Source organism: Osmia bicornis, chromosome 14 (genome assembly GCF_907164935.1).
Source record: "Osmia bicornis bicornis chromosome 14, iOsmBic2.1, whole genome shotgun sequence".
Classification (NCBI taxonomy): domain Eukaryota; kingdom Metazoa; phylum Arthropoda; class Insecta; order Hymenoptera; family Megachilidae; genus Osmia; species Osmia bicornis.
This window is the reverse complement of record NC_060229.1, coordinates 130211-147859: the sequence shown is the minus strand read 5'-3', so window position 1 is coordinate 147859 and position 17649 is coordinate 130211. Positions and strand designations below refer to the sequence as shown.

The window sequence follows — 17649 nt, the reverse complement described above, 5'->3', positions numbered from 1 at the left end:
ATTTCCTAAAGCGTGAAGCTACATTGATGCAAGTGTCAGCTTGTTATAATAGAAGGAAAAAAAAGAATCGCCTTATCGCGTTCCATTTCCCTCCAGGAATTTCTGTAAATCAGCAAAATTCGTGGGAACTGGACAGATACTTGTGAACTCTCAGAAAACGGGCACCACGACACAAACATCTACACATAAACGAGATGAAAGCTCTCGCATGTACATATGTACTTATCTATATCACACACAGTGCGCGCCCTGAATACCGCCGGGACCAATCGACCACCACCAGCCAGCCCCTCATCTTCGAATTGCATTCGAAGAAAATTACGCTACCCTTTCTCACTGACGATGAGAGCTTGACGAACGAAAAGGGCGTATTTATCATTTGTATTTAACATTATTATAGGCATGAGTTTGCAAGTGAGAAAGGGTGAAGAATGAGGGGAGTCAGGAAGGTGAAGGGAGTATGAGACAAGCATATCAAGTGGCCATTAATAAAGAGAGTCTCAGATCTGTCCGTCGTTAATTTTAATAAAATTTCGAGGGTTGGTAGATCTACGATGTTTGTAATGAGCACAGTTGTAATTTTAGGGAAAAATGTTTAGAAATTAGCAATTTTTGAAGGAAATAAATTTTGAAATTTGAAAAAAAAGGAATACATACTCGGGTATATTCTGGAACAGTTATGGTTTCCTGCGCCTAATAATTTCACACAATTTTTCCTTCAAAGGTAATCCAGCTCTAATTATATTCAATAATGGCTTTTGCCGTAGCAACAGCCACAGACATTTCAAATTTTTTGTCTCATTAGGAAAATCTTGTTTTTATAATATTATGGAAGTACGGTTTAATTTACGTGATTAGGCAAAAAATTATAAATCTACCTTTTCTGCTATCCCATTGGCCATTATTGAATGAAATATTCCATTTAAATATAGGTACTAAAATTTTTAATGAATTTTTATTAAAATTACTTTGATATCTGCTGCGAAAGTTATAATTACGCTTATTACAGATATACAGATCAATTACTTTTGCAAATTTCAATAAAATCAATGAAGATAAGATCTGATTCATTTCTTATAAGATGTACCAATCTCAAAGACCGACCAGAAAAGCGTTTCCGATTTATTAGAAAATTTATAAAAGAAGCAAGTGATTCGATGGAGCGAGAATATCATGAAATGAATCAAACTCGAAAGAATCCTCGAGAGAATTCGAACATTTCTACGCAAAGATGGTTGAAAAATTTATGCAACTCGAGGGAACGAGATCTTGTTGAATTTTGTCCGGATAAATGAGAAGAGGGGTTGTTCGTAGTAAGGGATGTAAGTACATCGGTACTCCCATGATTCAGGCCGCAGATCAGGCCTAGTGAATTAAATTCAAGATAAATTGAAATGGACCGATTAAAGTAGTAATTTTTCAAGGATATATAAAAGATCATGGAAGAAGAATAAATGATTCACTGAATCGCCTGAATAGTAGGTACACATATCATTGCACTTTAATAACAGAAGAAAATTTTCCACCAATTACGTTTGTATCCCATTAAACCGGATTCGCGGGGTTGGAGCCTCCTTCAAACAGAACCTTGAATTTCGATTTCAAATAAAACAAAAGGAATGATATAAAATAAAATATGATGCACACTAACGATAAGAGTTTGCGCAGTATGGTATCAGGGTAGCGACATGTGTTGCAACAAAGGACTCTGTACAAGGAAGCATACACACATGTCCTATACATATACGTATACGTATACGTACGTACCTACCTACACATTATATGTATATAGAGTGTTAAAAAAATGACAGTCTACCAGTCTTACGCAGGTGATTCTTCATATTATATTAGATAGACATTAGTGAAATAAAAAAAAAAGGAATTCAAGAAAATTAATTAATCTTACTAATTTTAAATTTTTTTTACAAATGATCCATCTAACATGATATAAAGAACCCTTTGTGTAAAATATGATAATTACTTTTTCAACGCTCTGTATACAAAAATCAACACACAAAAGCGCGCGTTTGTTGACCACCGGCCTTTTTAACACGTTTTATCGGTCCTTTTGACTTTGTAGATAGAGGTACGAGTTTTCTGACACGACGACAACGTCGACGATGTCTGACGTTCAGGGAGATAAAAATGGACCAGCGGCGCCGGAAATCGTCGACGTCGTCGTTGAATCAAGATTATCGTTAATCTCGTTATTATTATTACTTATTATTACGGTTATTACGCTCGAAGAGATGAAAAACGACGACGGAAGGAGAGAATGGTGTGGATGATGATGATGATGATGATGATGATGATGATGATGATGATGATGATAAGGAGCTCGTAACGTCACGCCGTGTTCTGATCGGAGAGTGTTTCTTTCGAAATTCCGGGGTGACGTCACCTTCATTATTGTATTAATAGCATTGTAATTTATTCTTGTAACATCATTATCGTTATCGTTATCGCTGCGATTTTCGTCATCATCGTCATCTCTATTCAATGCAGTTCTTTCGTGAAGAAACATTTTTATTTGAAATTAAAGAGAACTGTAGAGTATCGTGGTCGATGGTGATGACGAATAATCGAGAAAACCGAAGCAGAGAAAAATAAAGAAGCGATATATTATCTATTATTGTATCGAGAGTTGCGCGCTGCGTTTGCGATATAAGCTAGTTCGTTTGTAAATAAAGACTATTTAACTCTTTGACATGATTGTGTTTTAGTTTTCATTAATTTATAGGATACCCTGATGCTATTTAATATTGTACCTGCACAATCCTTTTAAATAACTTCACTTTCCTTCATTTTAAATAAATAAAGGAAACGAGGGAAACAAGCGAGGATGGAGATTCGATGGAAGAAGCAACATTTTAATTGGTTATTTCAGCAAAAAGCTACAAACTATTTGCTTCTGTAATTAGACCAGAGATTCCATTTGGAAATAACCTGAATCTTTTACATATAAAGGTAATTTGAGTTTAATAACTTTGTACGTTTGATTCTCAGAGGTAACGAACATTAATTAATATAAACAGAGAAAATAATTTCTTATTTTGTTCGTCGCAGTAATAATATTTTCTTTCCTTTTGTTATTAAAAGAAATTTTAATAATATTGAGTACCAAAGAATGGAACTTGTTCAATTTGTTAAAAAGAGATAAATTAATCTAATAAAAAATAGTGCAAAATTACATAAAACAAGATGTTATTTATCGAAAGACCCTCGTTTAGAAGATCAATCTTTGGGTAACCCGTATAAACTTGGTACTCTTCAAGTTTCATCCCCTCCCCCTCCCCCTCCCCACATCATCTGCAATCATTTATCACTATAAGATTGTTCAAGCGACACAGGGTAGCTGTTCGTACATGAGGCACATGCCAATATTGTCCTCGAGTGTAGTTCCTGTGTACTGTCCAGGACCAAAAGCCACCCTTATGCGAAAGGGCGTTGCCCAAGTCTCTACTCGACAATTACCTTCTTCGTCCAGCTCGTTTCGATCACACAGAGAATTACCACAGTGTTCAAGATTACAAATCCCAGCTTCGTTGTTTCCAGGCTGCAACAGAAAACAGGTGAAAGCTGTTAAAAAACCCTTTGCCTGTATTAAATTAACAGTAGCTTGTGCTATGGATTGACCTAATTTAAATCAGTAATGGAGAAACATATGAATTTCAATCTGATACATTGTTTGTTAGAACTGGTAATTAATTATTTTCAATTAATCCTTTCAGCTTTGTCAATGGATTAAGGGTAGATTGGGATTAATTGTACAATTCATTCTCTCCCATTGATTGAAATAAAACAAATAAAATACCGTGATAAACTCCTCAAAATCACAAGGAATGAGCACCCTATTCCTGCACCGTTCTTGACCCATGATCCCACTACTGGGAGCACTTTCCTGTCCCATGCTGGTCGCATTTCCGGAAATACCATCATCGTCCATAGGATTTATCCCTGACCCTTCGATATCCGAATCCGTATTATTCATGGAAATCATATTGGTAGCATTTTGCATTGTCGAATTCATCATGTTCGAATTCCCCTCAATAGACGATGCATTAACATTAGTGTTATTTATCATATTTTGCATCCTAGGGGGTCCAATTCGAAATGAATCTGAGGAACAAGGCATATAAGCTATTCCACACATTCCTCTTTCTTGGCGAATACACATCAAATAATCCTGATTGGCCAAAAATCTGCCATTGAGCAAAAAGTTAAGGGTCTTTAAGGTGCCATTAGGGGACTGGAAGTACTGCAGGCATCCTGTGGGTGCACGTTGCTCGAACGCCAACTGGACGATCCTTATCTCCCACATTCGTGGTTGGATCCTCCTGGGTAACTGGAAGTCTAACGTTAAGGACTGGTTGTTCTCATCCACGTCTATGTACACTGGAAGAAAAAAATAAACCGAAGCATTGGAGAACGGATGACTTGGCTCCAAAGAGGCTTGAAACGCGAAAGATCGATTGGTTCGGTAACAAAACCTAGTTGTCTTTCTATATCGTCGGAATTGAGAAACTTGTTGGAAAGTATCGTCTTCCAATGTTCCCTACCTCTTTTTTCGAGAGTTACAGTTTTAACAAGGCAGATTGATTGTTTCGAGCTGTTTCATGGAAATGCGATATCGAGCAGGCTTTAATCGTACGGAGCAAAGTTCTCGAGCGGGTTTATTGCGAGGATTAACCTTGTGATTCTTAAAATTCGTTTGAAAATTCTTTGGGACTAGACTAGGGAGGATTAAACATGTAAGTTATTAATTTATTTGATTCTAATATATGAATGAATTAAATAAATAGGTATGTAAAGGTGACTTTGTGACTATGTGACTTTCCATAGTACAATACCTTCAAAGAATTTAGTATAATTAGAAAATTATTTATAACATTTGCAAAGTACTTTCGTGTTAAATACACCCTGCATAAATCCACAGAAGGTTAATTCTAACAAAGATGAAAGCAAAAAACTGTAGCGTAGATTAAAACTTGTAACACAAAGTATCTACAGAAAGGAACTCATACTTACAATGCTGACCGCTGTTCCAGCCGCACAGTTGAAACACGCTCTTACCATTTCTGATTTCCATGATATCTTCGTCACATACACCCGTTCTGGGGTTGGGTTGACCCTAGAACGATCGATAAGCCACTTGAATGAACAAGCCGTGCAATAAACGCGGCCGATTTTTATCAGCCGACCAATAATATGTACGTAAATATGTACATATATGTACAGTATCGAGCATGGTGGATTTCTCTAACAGAAATGACAATGGTGTGTGTTTAGACTTTTAAATTTTATTTAAAGAACGCGGAATTATTATCGAACGTTAATGGCAGGTTCAGCCTTGGACCCCAATTTCTCTAGGTTGTAGAAAGCGTTTGGTCAGAGGGGTTATACTATAATGTACCTTTAATATCTGCCAGCTTTATCTCTGTGACCCTGTGAATTATTATTGAGATAAGAAATTCGATCAAGCAAAACATTACTTCGCTCTCAAACTTTCATGAACAAGTCTCATACATACATACATACATACATACATACATACATAATGAAAATTAATCACGTACAAGTAATCCCATTAAAATTTGAACGTGATAATGTTTGTTAAATTGAGTAATATGTAAATTTATTCGTGTCTTTATAAAAATATTCACTACTCGAAATTTAATATAATACATTTGAATATTTTTTGTTTAGCGTTTAAAAGGGTTTAGTAAAGCAAAATTATTTAATTACAGTACATCAACTGTATGTAATCATTTCCTCCAAATATGCTTTCTAATAATTGATCTAAATAAAATCAACTAACAAATTATGCAAGTGCAAGTGGTACCGACAAATTCAAGATCATGATAAAAAGTTTAATATTCCCGGCCACTCAGCAAGCTAAAACAAAGCTTAAAAAATTCATGCTTCAACCGTCGAAAGTATTTTGGTTAATTTAAGGGGGTGGTAATTCTATGCTGTGGCGTAAATAAATTTTACAACCGTGTCCCTCGGGCGGCTCATGTAAATGTCAACGGGGTGGACCCTGTTAGAATACGGGTTACTGAACCCTTGCTTGCGTTGCCAATTAAGGGTCAACATTTCTACACAGGGTGGACGTGTGTCTCTCTTTGCTTTGCTTTGCTTTGCTTTGCTTTGCTTTGCTTTAAAGAGAGAATGGAAAAGCGTGTCGTTGAAATTACGAATGCGTAGTATTCCGGGGTTAATATGCCGTTAGTGGAGCAAAGAATGATAGAACTGCATGGCTTACTATGTTGAAGTGGACGAAATCGATCCTGAGTTGGCTGACCTGCCTATCGATCTTCCGTACGACCACTGAACAGTTCATGGGCCAGTCAATGAGGTTGGGGAAACCCGGGCTGGTCACGTAGGTCAGATTATTTTGTACCTCCTGATCGCAGGTTGCCGTGACTTAATGACAAAATTTTTAAAAAATTCATATTCAAATAAAAGTAGAATAAATACCATTGGATATACACAAGGTGGAACTACTAGGTAGGACGCATTGGCGTAACTAACTAAGACTTTTTGCTGACAAGATAGGCCAGGTCCCATAGAAATTTGTCTTAAAATGGTGAGAGGGCCAACATTCACACTTTTGTCGAGCTAGGTCCACTCTAGCTCCCAGCTACTTAACAAATTTTTATGACATTTTTTTCGTACTGCTATTAGCAGCGAATAAGTGAAACCGCAGATATTGAATTCGCGAATAAAGGTGTTCTACTGTAGAAAGTACACCTGTAGAAAGTTCATCCCTAAACAAAGTTAGAGAAAACCCAGACGAGTATCAAGACCCACCTTCATAATCCTTGTGAACCTTGTGCGTCAACGTGCATTTATGTGTATACTTTTACGTTGCTACACGTAAAACCTGCTCATTTATATTTCATCGATTTTCATCCTTGTAGGTACATACACGCATATACATACGGTGGAAAATGTTTATTCGATCGCATCGGTGAAAATATTGATCCGAATTGAATGTGTTGTGCGGCTGGTAAACAACGAATTTCAGTGCGTAACATAGTACTACGTGTAGTCGCATTCTGTTATCCGATTCAATTCACTGATACCGATTATTCTTCCCCTATTCTATTGTTTCCGAATTGCGTCCCTACTGCGACAGACGCGAATCGCCAAACAATTAACGGAAAACCAGAAATAATATACATACTCGTAACTTTATCCTGAGAACTTTCCATTTAAATGATCTACCCTGTGAATTGTGGATACATACATAAGAGCCCAATTAAAAATTGTCCATTCAGGTACGAAGCATCTTCCATTCGCGTCATTTTTATTATACAACGATACACCAATACGTTATCCTATCGATGATAACGGGAAAAGAAGTTACTGTACTCCTGCAACAAGGAAACTGGCGAAAACGGTACACGATAGAACATGTTTACGAGCAAAATAGGACAGTGACTAATGCTAAGAAACCAGCCGAAAACACGAAAAGTTCAAGAGGCGCCCGGATTGAATGATTGAGTCTTCATACGTGATGATTGCAATAATTTTACACTTATTTTGTATAACCGTAGTACATATAATTAACATTTAATTGGAACAAATTTCATTCAAGTTATTTTACGGAGGATTATTAATTGCAGTGTGATGCAGCCTCGTAAGCAGGCTCGAGCTTCGATAATAATGAGTTCTTATTCAGCCATTCAACGGCCGTTTTAGAGCCACAGGGGTTCTATTCAGCTATAGCTACATACATACATATAACCTCAAGGAAACGGTTAACAGTTCCACGCTAAGATTTTTCTTTTTATTTCTCTCGGAAAACAAGTCGGTGGACACGCTTAAAAATTCAGCAGGCGGTGTCTCTGCGGAGAACGACGCGACGTCTTGTTAACTCTTTAAGACCTGACATTTTAGTTATTTGCATCTTTTTATTTCACTTCTTTTTTACTTTTCATTCCTTCACCTACAGCCTTTTCTTCTCTATACAAAACGGAGAGTGAGTCTCTTAATCAATATATGTAGACTTTACAATGATTATTTTTGAAAACTTGAAAAAATTTAATAGAGTAGAGGATAATTTTGCTCTTTACAATCTTGAGAGAAGAATAAAATAAAATAAACTATATACATATTTTTAATATCAATAAAATAAACTTTTAATTAAATAAAAATATTCTACTTCTCCCTCTAACTTTGCGAATCATTAAATTATAAGAAATGAAAAAAGTTTCCTATGAATTTTCCATTTGACAATGAGAAACAAATATTTTCAATGAGAGTCTCTTCTTGATAGCTTGAAATGTTTCAATAAAAATTTAAAAAAAAGGAAGGTAAAATTTAATGAATACTTTAGCGTGGCCTTCAAAGGCGATCCCGGAAAAAGAAATTGGTGGAAAGGTCGACGAAACGTGGAGGCGATCTTTTATCTGGGACACAGAAACAAGATGGTAGGCAATTAAATAACTGTATAACTTGTGCCGTACACTCTCCCTCAACACGCGAGCCTTTATCAACCGTTCCTTTTCTGTTTCTCTTGTTTCTTTCGTGCTCTTTTCCTCGTTTCTCTTTTTCATCGGGAACGCGTTCCTCGAGATCGCGTTCCTTTAAACGCGCGGCCACTCTTGATGTTACCGTTAACTAAAACCACTGCTCGCCAAACGAATTTTCAAATTTAAACGTTCAACTCGTTATTTTGCGTTACCTACATATGTACACCGTTCAACCACATTCAAATATTTTTTCTGTACCGTACTCGTATTTGATTTTTGCAGGCTGAATTCAAATCCGTAAACTTTTTATAGTGGAGTTTTGATTTCTGAAAAATTGGATGTCGCCTACAGTATCATCAATTTTGCAAATATCCGTGTTTAATAGAAAAATAATAAAAATTTCGTTTAAAAGTTATCAGTGTACATACATATGTAGATTTCTTTAATAATTTCATTACCCACTCTACTATGCACCCACTCTACTATGCACATATTGTGACAGATGTTTGGCGTACGAAAATAGTAAAATCTTGGAGCAAGTTCAATCTACCGATATTAATGGTAGAGTACATCGCGTGGTAAACTTTCAGACACGATATCCATGAAATGTTCACGCGAAATGAGAATGCAACGTATAACTGCTTTCATACAGAAGACTGAGCAATTTACGATTGACAGAACACGATGTGGGTGGAAACAGCCTAGTGTATGTAGATAAGTGCAAGTTTTATTTAATTTTCATAAAGACTAATCGTAAGAAAGATCTCTTCAACTCTATTCCAACATATTATAGGCATATAACATGTTTCATTATAAAATTTAGGTATAATAAAAATCCCTTATCACGGATAAAATAGATCAGTTATAGGATATTAACGTACTGAAAATAATTCTCTGAAAATTTCAACCACGCATACGCACTAATTCGTTTATTGTCCCATGTTTTGAAAATTTCTCCACGTAATTTATGGAACGCTTACAACATTGTGGTATTGGGAGAACAGTATGTCTGTACTTATCATATGGCAACATTACTACGCCAAAACCAAAGCGCACACCGTCCAATTGGATTTCCCTTGTTGAATGCGGCCACTCATACGTGTTCATGACATATACCACGTCGTCGTTTTGTCCTGTGATAGACCCTCTTCTTGCACTGGGGTGGAAAAAAATTCAGAACTGCAAGAGATTGCAAATAGGAATTGAAAGATAACCGTCAAGTATGGTATTAGGTGTAGGTGTAGATATACATATACATATAATATTTTCGAATTTTTTAAAGTGAAATCAAAATTTTTACCACGATGTGCACAAAGAAACCGTCTACATTTCTTCTTCACAAAAGAAAATTCACCAGTATTATAACTCAGCCAGAAACACCATCACCGTAGTAGAAACAAAACAAGGTCCCGTAGCAAACACAATCTCTCTAAAAGTAGCTGAAAATATCATCGAAGCGGTCACCTTACCCCTCGAGATTGGATTACTGTTCAAATCGAATCCATTCGAAGGTTCCTCAATGGTTTGGATCGGCCAAAGATTCAAACCCAGCAAGGACCATTGATGCGTGTTCAACGGAAAGATGATCATAGTGCAAATGCCACTCGACAATACACTCCATCGCAGTTCTGACGCGAACGTGAGGCTGACCAGGGTGGCCAGTTGTAGCGAAACGATCGAGAAGTATCTAACGATCATCTTCGATCATCACCGAAGCAAGTAGTACTTACGTGCTTCTCGAGAATCTTCATAGAATACGAACGAAAGACGATGACCGACTGACTGACCGTATAACAGCCACTCACATGTTGGGCCCCTACTGCTATGCTTACTTCTACGAATTACCGCTACTGCCATTTACCTGATCGCGAACATCCTCTTAGTACATACACTGATTCTCAGATCACACTCTCACATTGCTTGTTAACAAGCAACCTGTTATGTGTGGATATTGATGTAACAAGGTATAGGGACCAAGGTGAGCCTTATTCCCTCCCTAAATGCGGACTGGGCCGGCTACCGCTACCAGAAATTAAATTGGCCCGTTACATATCTAAACTTTACCTTGATAACCTTGTATATGTTGTTTAACGGTTAAATTACATGGGGTTAAATTATACCGTATATAGGTATATGAAAGGTGAAAATGTACCAAGTTTTTCAATCTTTTCTATATGTATAGAGAAAACAAGCAACCCTTGGAATTGAATACTAAATAAGTGTAATAGATTTTAATTTCACGACACAATTTGACACAGTTTTTCATCAATTTTTATAAAGGCAAGCACACCAGGAACAGCTTTGCGATTTTTTCTAAATATCACACTAACTAAAATATTGAAAAACTTTCTCGTATACATATCTACTTGTTTAGCAAATATACTGTAAACTTCCAAAATAGAATTATTCTCTCTGGAATTTCTATTAAAATAATTCGGGTAATTAATAAATTAATAAATATGATATACAATATCAAAATGAAATCTTATAAATAAAATTAGTTTGCAAAATTCATTTGTTGTATTCGTATTATAATTAAATCAATAATAATAATGATAATAATAATGTAATTAGAAAATGGCTGGTACTTATGAATATATGTACTATATAATATAATAAGTATTATATACATACATAATACTGTTACTTTCAAAATCAGTTTTAAGGTGATGCAAGCGTCTAGGCTGAACTCCGAATTCCGCATCGGTAAAACAGATCATGTTTGATCGAAAATTAAGTTGAACAGAAACTGATTTACGCGCCACCTGATTTATTGCATCCAACTAACGGCATGCTATACTACGTTACCTTTCGCAAATACCTAAATGACACATGTTAATTAAACAATACTGACCATGCATTCATTATTATTAATTTTCTTTCCGTAAAATTGTATTTGCAATGTGGAACACTTCAGAATCTCAAAGGCATAGTTCCTGAAAAAAATATAACAGCAATTAAATAGAAAAAAAAGCATTTTCGCAGCCAATTCGCTCGTATATTGCTCGCATAATTAATAATATACCATAGAAATAATGATACAGTTATTAATTAGTCCATCAATAATAACGATTTCCCAGGTCTCCCCACGGGGAGGTTGCTGCGGATGGAGACCCGCCCTACCTCATCCCATCCACCCTCCCATTTATGCAATTCTCTTTTATTCAATACCATCATCCTCTTGATGCACATTGCAAAACGTTTTTGACTGTTGTGCAAACGAACAACAAAGGAGCATTATTTTATTCACTACCTACCTATCTATTTATCTATACATACATATATTTACGTAGATTTTTGCTTTTTATTCCTATCGTAACATTTTTTAACTTTGATTTTGATTACAGATCTGTAATTAATAAATATGCAATTGCATATTTGTCCTACATACTTGTACTACTAAGCATATCTACCTACACCTGCGCTCATAATTATATTAATAATTTGCTTAAATCTAACGCTTCCTAATTAAACACTGCAGTGTTTGACGATTATATCGTTAATGACTATATAGATAAATAAGTCCAATGAATTTGTTAATTTTGTTGTCATCACAGAATACTATCTAACATAAAAATGAAAAGAATTAAACATATTTAAGAAAATAATAAGGCTCATGTATGACTTAATCACAAATTACAACCTGCCCTGAAACAAATAGAAAAGGAGTAAATACAATTTTCGAAAATATACGGTTCAAATTATACCACTCATTTTTCCTTTTCAATCTTTTTCACCTGGTTTTACTTAATTGGATACATTGAATTCCATTTATGGACGCTAGATTTTATATTACATTTCTTCCAGTCGATTATCCGATATTATTATTTCATACTTCCTATAAAGATATTTCTCTGTAACAGAAACTGATTAATTGAATCCAGATAAAGACAAAGAAAAATTAATACCTGGAAAGAAGATACATTATAGTAACAATAAAATTTTATAAAAGTCAGAGTGGTTGTTAATAGCTCAAAATCAATTTGATATGAAATATGAATTTAAAGCAAACTTCAGTACCAAAATAAAGAGAAAAAATTCAGAAAAATATCTATTTGAGTTAAGTGATTTGAGTTAAGAACATTAATTATTTCATTTTATTGCTATTTAATATTCGTTCATTTCGCGACAAATAGACACAATATTTTACATTGAAACAACTGTACTTTTACTGCAATATGTAGTCAAGTACGTACAACCCACGACTCTACGTGACTTTATTGTATTATATTATTCAAACACCTTTCACATGCAAATTTATTGTAAATGGAAAAAATTGAAAGAAAATCGCGAAGTGGACTTTGCTTTGTCAGGAAAAGAATTTGAAAATTTATAAAAGTAATTTAATTAGCTTCTCTGTAAGCTTGAACGAAAACATCGCGATCAAAATTAAAACTGAACAACTTCGAACAACAATTATCCACTACTTTTGTTTAAATAAGTGAAATTAAAATTTAATAAGCCTATCTCAAATGAATAAATCTTCCTTGAAATAATTTATCACCAATCATCACAAAATAAAATGAACATCCATTTTAATAAAACTTGAAGAAAGTTCTATTTAAAACCTTTATGTATCTAATAATATCCCTGAAAACATTAAATTCATATATGATTTAACAGTATTCCACTAACGAATGCTAAAAATTTTCAAATTGAAAAAAGGGACGAAAAAGAATGGGGCGGGGCCAGAGTGGGAGGGAGGGTACAGGGGAACCTGAAAAGAAAAGTTTGACTGCCATAAGAGCACTCCCTAAGCAAACCCTATTAAAACAAACCGAAATCACACGCAACACTAATTTCAAAATTGCAAACATTCTGAACTATGACAAAACACCGGCTGGCAACGAAGGAGTCTCACGCCCCCCCTAGTCTTACGCCAGACGCTACATACCACCCACCCCGCCTGGACGTCGTAACGCCAGGACAGGATGCACCCCTTCGCTAAGTGCGCTACCCGCCCGTCCAACACGTTGCATCCAACGGTGTCAGATTGACGGACGCTCATAGTATAGACAAAAGGACTGCAGTTTAGAATATGGTAACATATTATCATATGTTCCGTATTCTAAAACTGCGCCTGCAAAGGCCTAGTAATGCATGGGTTTGTCTCCCATGAGATGGTGTTCACGGTCTCAGGCCGCGGAATCCTTAAAAGGACTCCCACCGAATGTGAGTCATAGTTACTTCCACTAATTAACAATCGCGAATTCATTCGCAACACTAATTTCATTAATTATATAATATGTACAAAAGCGTACGCGTGAAGGCTGCTTCATTATGCGCAACACTAAGCTGAAAAAAAGAAAAAAAGAAAAAACGCGAACTGTAACGCAACACTACTGAAATCTACCGAATTTTGTAAGACGCAACACTAATCTAAAAAAGGGGTACATCCAATCCAAGGCTGTACCACGGCAGCTGGTCCATAGCTGCCTTATGGCAGCATGGCAACTCCACCTGGATCGTTTTTGGGCATTTTCTAATGCAAAACGCGAATATTCATACCGCAACACTAATTAGCAGGGAACTCTTATAAACTAGTGCAAAGCAAACGCGTATTTATAAGTCGCCAACAATGGGAAACAATTCGCGCTAATGTCATTCGCCAACATATCTTTAACAGACATGCAATTAAAATGCAGAAAAGGGGGATACTCAACCGTGAATTTTTTACTCGCAACACTAATTTCATTAATTATATAATATGTACAAAAGCGTACGCGTGAAGGCTGCTCCATTATGCGCAACACTAAGCTGAAAAAAGAAAAAAGAGGGAAAACGCGAACTGTACGCCAACACTACTCAATCTACCGAATTTTCTAAGACGCACCACATAATCTAAAAAGGGGTACAGCCAATCCAAGGCTTGTACCACGTCAGCGGTCCATAGCTGCCTTATGGACCATGGCAACCTCCACTGGATCGTTTTTTGGGCATTTCATCATATATCGCAACTCTAATGCAAAACGCGAATATTCATTACCGAACACTAATTAGCAGGGAACTCTATAAACTAATGCAAAGCAATCGCGTATTTATAATGTCGCAAAGCTATCTTAACAGACATGCAATTAAACTTGCAAAAAAAAGGGGATATCAAACCGTGAATCTTTTACTCAACTCGCAACACTAAAGCAATGAACATTAAAGAAGCAAAACTCTCCAAAATCTTAAAGCAATCAACATTGAAAAGTTAAATCTCTATTTTAAAGCAATGCAAGAAAGAAACGCGATATTTAAAGTTCGAAACACTAATAAAAATCGCCGATAATCATGACATACGCAACATTAAATGAACCGTGATCGATATTCATTCGCAACACTAAATTGAACCGTGGTCAATATTCGCAACACTAAATTGAAAACGCGATTTGCCCAAAATCATGGGGGTCACGGGCCCCCTCTTCTCCTGCAATTACAAAACTACAACTACAGGCAAGCACAGTGACAAAGTAGTAACGATAATGATTTCCCATCCTTTTTTTCAAAAGGATGCAAAATCATTAGTAGTTCCCCTCTTGAAAGACAGTTTGTCGGGGCGCTTCGGCATATAGCCTTTTCTTTCTTCGGGCAGTCCACCCACCTGAAACTTATATCTAAAACTCGAGACTTGCAAATTCGCAAAACAAAAAGAAAACAATCAACAAAAAAGAAAAATCGCGAAACTCTAATTGACACGTGGACGAAAAAGGACTTTATATTATAAGTCGTTGTTTGTGCACACGTGCCGTGCTCGAGCAGAACTTGTGCGTTTCGTGCCATCGCGATCGCGTATGACGACTTATGAAGTCGCCAAAAATTTGAAAAATTGTACAGATAGAATCGAAGGCGAACGGCATACTCCGTTTGTATCGATTGGATCGTCAATTCTTCAAATATATTCCAGGTACAGGTTGATCACGCGAAATCGCGCCTACCCGACCAAGAGACTGTGACAACCTGTCCCGGCCTTACCTACTTACAATCTATCACACACACCAGAAGGTATACTACCTACCTACCTAACGCTATATTTAAAAAAGGCAAAATCACATTCTCACAAAAATTCATTCCACGACCCCCATACACTCCACCCGGGCGCAGAGCCTACACTAGGGAGAACGTCCCGGGACGCCTCCGACACCCGAGTTTCATCTCACATCACACTCTACGGTACGTACCATTTTTCACTGAAATCGTCTGGCAAGGCTAGCAATCATTGCGTATAATGATAATTACAAAATTTAATTAACTACTTTGATATAGAATATTTCATAATAATGGTAATAATCATGGTAATAATAATGGCAATAGAGTAATAGTAATGGTAATGATACTATTTGGTTTGTACGTTCATTGTACATCTTGTTGAATAAAATATTATTTCAAATTAAAAGTTAAATGAAAAAGTTATTAAGCCGACGCAATCCCACAGCCTAAAAACACACACACCATATGTGGAGATTACGTCGTGCACGATATACTAACACATGCCAGCCGCTTAGTAATTATTATTCTTATGAGCGAGTCATCGTACCCATTGCCTCTACCATCCAAGTAGCACCTGGCACGTGAATGGGCTTTGGCAATAAAACACGGACAGGTGTTTAAACCTGAAAATCCTGATCTACAAACATGATTAGTACCTAAACAGCTAACGGGCTAATATTTCACTATTTTAATAAAAGTGACCTCGACTTTGTAAATATAAACTTTAAGAACAAATACTGAAACGGTAAAATGCGCCAACTATGACGCAAACATGGTGCCACTGCTAATACCCAGCTGGCAACGAAGGGTCTCACGCCCCCTAGTCATACGCCAGACGCTACATACCACCCACCCCGCCTGGACGTCGTAAAGCCAGGACAGGATGCACCCCTTCGCTAATGGACGCTACCCGCCCGTCCAACACGTTGCATCCAACGGTGTCAGATTGACGGACGCTCATAGTATAGACAAAAGGACTGCAGTTTAGAATATGGTAACATATTTTTCCTATGTTCCGTATTCTAAAACTGCGCCTGCAAAGCCTAGTAATGCATGGGTTTGTCTCCCATGAGATGGTGTTCACGGTCTCAGGCCCGCGGAATCCTTGTAACTAATTTGATTAATTAAATAATACATAGGATTGAGTTTATAACACCAAAAGGATTCCCACCGAATACTAGTCAGTGCATTGTCTATTTACCTCGCGCTGGAAATTTTAAGAAATGCAAAATTCTAAATAAAAAGAATTTAATGTCTCTAATTATGAATTCTTTTGCAATTGAACAAGAAATTTATTGGTGAAAATTATCAACATCCTCGGGCGTACTCCCTCCTCAGAGTAAATTTTCAACATACGCAAATGTGTTGAAATAGATCACTCTGACTTGGAAATCTACCCGTCACGAATTGTCTTCTTGCACATAAATTGTTCATTTTTTTCATGAACGTGTAAATAAGTTAAACTTCGCTATTGAATAAATGAAATTTTAAAAAATTCTCAAATTATATTTGAATTTATAATGTACAAAATGTAATTAAATCAATATAATAGCATCATTAATATGTATATCCAGTATACATAATATTACATAATACTATCAATATTATATTGCTTTGAACCATCGCAATAATTAAGTCAGATAGTATTTGACTTCTCTATTACAGACAAACTAAATAAAATTGTTTCGGTATTAAAATATTCTAATTCCACAGTTAAAAATATTTAAAAGCATTCATATATTTCATAAATATCTATTTGAATATGTGGAATTGAAATGATATTAAAACGCGGAGTACAAGAAGACCTAGCCTAAACTAAATGAAATGAAACAATAAAAATGTTACTACTCATGGGTATGGTTACTAATCATACCCATGGTCACTATGCTTGCCAAGCACGTATACAACTAGTAGCCCGTGTCGATTCGGACCATTCGTCCTACGACATGTTTGGGCACCAGAGGAACCATAAAACATGCGACTCACCGTTCGCAGATTTACTCTTCTTCCGACAGTCAAGTAGGAGGATGGACAACACCAGGTAGGAGCTGCCTGTAGAAGATTCATCTGTAACAAAAACAAAAAGAAGTACGGTTAATTTTGGAAATTATCAATTTTTATTCTAATAAAATTATATATGAAATTGAATTTTATAAAATATTAGCAATTAAAAAGAAATCTCAATTATCAAGTGTTG

General features: G+C 36.0%; 1 protein-coding gene across 1 annotated transcript; it reads right to left on the bottom strand.

Annotated features, from left to right (window-relative positions):
• Positions 1 to 2212: 2212 nt before the first annotated feature.
• LOC114878669 lies at positions 2213 to 10568 on the bottom strand. Its single transcript, XM_046288647.1, has 6 exons — positions 9867 to 10568; positions 6535 to 6643; positions 6266 to 6426; positions 5029 to 5131; positions 3815 to 4395; positions 2213 to 3556 (listed from the first exon to the last, which is right to left on the bottom strand). Exons 1-6 carry the CDS (start codon positions 10176 to 10178, stop codon positions 3338 to 3340), a joined length of 1485 nt encoding a protein of 494 aa, XP_046144603.1. The 5' UTR covers positions 10179 to 10568; the 3' UTR covers positions 2213 to 3337.
• Between the last annotated feature and the right edge of the window lie 7081 nt (positions 10569 to 17649).